The sequence below is a fragment of the Colletotrichum siamense genome (genome assembly GCF_013390195.1).
Source record: "Colletotrichum siamense strain Cg363 chromosome Unknown KSG_Cg363_contig08, whole genome shotgun sequence".
Lineage (NCBI taxonomy): Eukaryota > Fungi > Ascomycota > Sordariomycetes > Glomerellales > Glomerellaceae > Colletotrichum > Colletotrichum siamense.
Window position 1 is genome coordinate 2369583 of NW_023501021.1, and position 3291 is coordinate 2372873.

At 56.5% G+C, this 3291-nt stretch overlaps 1 protein-coding gene across 1 annotated transcript; it reads right to left on the bottom strand.

The window, feature by feature from the left end:
- Positions 1 to 1035: 1035 nt before the first annotated feature.
- CGCS363_v012203 (uncharacterized protein) lies at positions 1036 to 2010 on the bottom strand (the record flags this gene model as incomplete). The annotated part of the gene is made up of 1 exon (XM_036644052.1): positions 1036 to 2010. The coding sequence occupies one exon, from the start codon at positions 2008 to 2010 to the stop codon at positions 1036 to 1038; it is 975 nt and encodes a 324-aa protein (XP_036491061.1).
- Between the last annotated feature and the right edge of the window lie 1281 nt (positions 2011 to 3291).

Sequence of the window (3291 nt, forward strand, 5' to 3'; positions counted from 1 at the left end):
CGCAAGACCCAGCACAGCTCAAGCTCAACCCTACCATATGCCAATCGTACTCACCTTTCAAAGGACGACCCCCATTCAAACCTCCGCGATATAAAAGCACAGAGCAGAAGAGCAGCCAGTCCGTCCAAAAACAAGATTGAGTGGTGAGTCACATATTGTGGTGCCCCGGTGTTGGGATGGTATCGCTCATCCACCATGACAAGCTGATCCTTCCTAGGTAAAAGTCGAATCGACAACGTCCTCGACAAGAGTAGCTTATCACGGCATTTCCGACAGTCAGTCACTTTCTCTGTCAGCCATCGCCGCCTGGCATACATCGTTGGAATATTCCTCGAGTGGTCGCAGTTCGTTGATAGAACCGTGGACGCGGGGGAAGATCCGATGTAGTTCAGTCGTCCTTGCGAGATGCTCTGGTGGCCGAATATACGAAGATCAATAAGTATGCCGCCTAATTTACTGCTGACTCTCAACTGATTTGCGAATCGGAGGCTTAGATAGTGCCACCCGATAATATTGCACATCACAACGAAGGCCCATAGTTCTTGATCAACATACGCTTTCATTTCATTTCAATCTCATAGCACGCTTTCGCGGCTCTGTCCATCGTCTATAAGCCCACCATCGGTTGCAAAGTCGCCCGTATGCCATGATGTGTATGTATATGTATCACCGCTCAATCGCCGTTGCCTCTTCGCACAACACCTTCCATACTCCGTCCCTAGGTTGATCAAACATTAACGTCGCTTGCCTCAATGCTCCCCGCCCCATCCGCCACGCGACGCTCAAGTAATGCCAAGAAGAAATAAGGTTGGGTGGTTGGTATGAAAACAAAGAAAAGGTGTCAAAATATGTAAAAACGTAACGGGGTATTGGTTGAAGTAATTGCCCGAACCCGCCAAAATCGACGGGTTCGTCGTAAATAACGCCCTGACTTTCCCTCTCCGGGGAGCGATACGTCACCACCCAGACATGTCGACCCCGCGGGAACGAGTCTCTCGCTTTTCTCGCCTTCAATTCAGATTGAAATCTTCCGGTTTACATCATCCTGGGCCCGGTCGGTCCTGGTGGGGGTGGCTTGTCATCCTTGCGATTGACGATGCCAACCAACACGCCCACAATCAAACCGATCAGGAGCAGTAATATGGCACAGAGAACCGCGGCGAGGATGGCGAGCTTCTGCTTCTTCTTCTTGCGCGCCTTGGCAACCGGCCCCAGACCGCCCGGGCTGTTACCGTAAGCAGGCATGCCGCCCGTCATTGACTGCAAGTACGCCCTCGGCTGTCCATCCTGTCCTTCGGGATCCGCAATGTGTGGTGCTGCGGGTGCTGGTGCTTGCTGTTGTTGTTGCTGGACTTGCGGCGAAGCTGTGTAAATGCTCTGAGACTGAGCAGGCACCCCACGTTGCTGTCCAACCGCCTGCTGTTGCTGCTGCTGCTGCCCAAGAAGTGCGCTCTCACTCGGGTTTGGCGAAATTGGGTCCCTCGGCGTACTTGTGCCAGTCGCTCCTGTCCCGGGCCTCGAGGGGTCGTACGGCGGCGGTGGCGGCAGGTTCGGGTTCGCAGCGGACATGCCATCGGGGCTCCACGGGGTCACGGCAGGGGAGTACGGATCGTGCGTCGGGGTCCAGGCCTGTGATTGTTGTGTGGCGGGCGGGTACTGCGGGTATGCTGTTGTGGGAGCTTGGCGACTGGCAGCCCCGGGCCCTGTCATGGCTGCGGTGTTGTAAGACTGGGAGTAGCGTGCTTGAGGCATGGCGAGCTTGTCGTCTGGGTGGGATGTCGGGGCAGCGGGGCGGTAGGTAGAGTCTTGGGGGTAGGCGGCATTGGCGAGGGAGTCTGATGGGTGGTGATTTTGGCCGCCGGGGGTGTATCCGGAGTCGACGGGATACAGGGCATTGGCGAGGGAGTTTGTAGATTGGCGGTTTTGAGCGCCGCCGCCTGGTGTGTAGGAAGAATCGGCGGGATACATGGCGTTGGAGATGGAGTCCGACTGCTGGTGATTGTAGGACATGGTGGGCAAGCTGGGGGTTGGTGATGGTGAGTAAGTGGTGTATGAGAGGTAGCTATGAGATGTCGATTCAGAGATCGAGGTCGAGCTTCTGCGCGGAGAGGTCTCTTTGTCCCAGCTTAGATAGTACTGAGCGAGCCCCGAAGGCTTAGGCGTGGGATCGCGCCAGACGGAGGCTTTCGATGTGTGCGCGCGTCGAGGTCCTCCCTCAGTAGCCGGCCTTGAGTCAATGCAATGAGTAGCGTAGTTGATGTAGCACAGGAAGCGACCGGAAGTAGGCTCTGATGTGTAGTAGAGCAGGTGAGCGATTGGAAGTGTGTAGGAACGCTTCCCCCCTCGGTCGTGTCGCAAATGAGTGAATGAGGTTGAAGGCAGAGGGGAGGAGGAGGTTGAGAAGGAGAGAAAGGTAGCGGTTGAGAATGAGGGACGAGAGAAAGAGGGAAGGAGGCGCAAGGAAGGGGTCACCCGGGCTGCGGCAGCAGCAACGGCAGCGGCAGAGCGAGCCCACACTTCCAGGTTCAGATTGACAGCCCGGGACAGTCCAGTCAGGATGGATGGATGGATGGATGGATGGATGCAACCAGCACCCAAAATGCACCATCCATCAGCCCTTTCCCTCCCAGTCCCGTCCCCTCTAAGGCTAAGGCAGTTCACTGCAACCAAGTGGGCTCTGCTACCTTGCCTTACCACGCTGCTTGGCGGCCTTGCACTTAATTCTCCTCCCGTCCACCATCACCAGCCTGCCGCCCTTCGCCCTTTTCGGCCGTTTCCCCTTCTTTAGACTCTTCAATCATACCCACCACCTCATCTCGCCCTTCTGCAGACTGTCCGCTATGCTATCTGACCACAGCCTCACTGGCGCGCGTAGCAAGGGATATTGTCTGCACTCTGCAAATGGGGGGAGGGGGGAGACGGGTAAGACTACCTTATTTCCCTTTAGAATGGGATCGTGTGTGCTCGAGCTTCCCAGGACGTGGCAGGGCAGGGCAGGGCACCCGGCATTGATTGACTCTTTAACTCCTCAGTGTGGCATGCAACGACGCCGCCGCTTGCGACACGATGGTTGCGTCGAGCCACTAACGGCTACGATCTGTCTACTGCGGCACTGTACGCGACTGCTTCAGCCATCAGCCTGCCGCTGACATCGTCGTTCTTAACGCCTCTTATTCCCGCACATCGACCTTGCCTCACCTTCCTACTCGAGAAGTCCGTCCCCCCTCCTCACAGACGAACCAACTGACTGCCCAGGTCGCAGAGACCGGATGATAGGTGGGCGACAGGTTT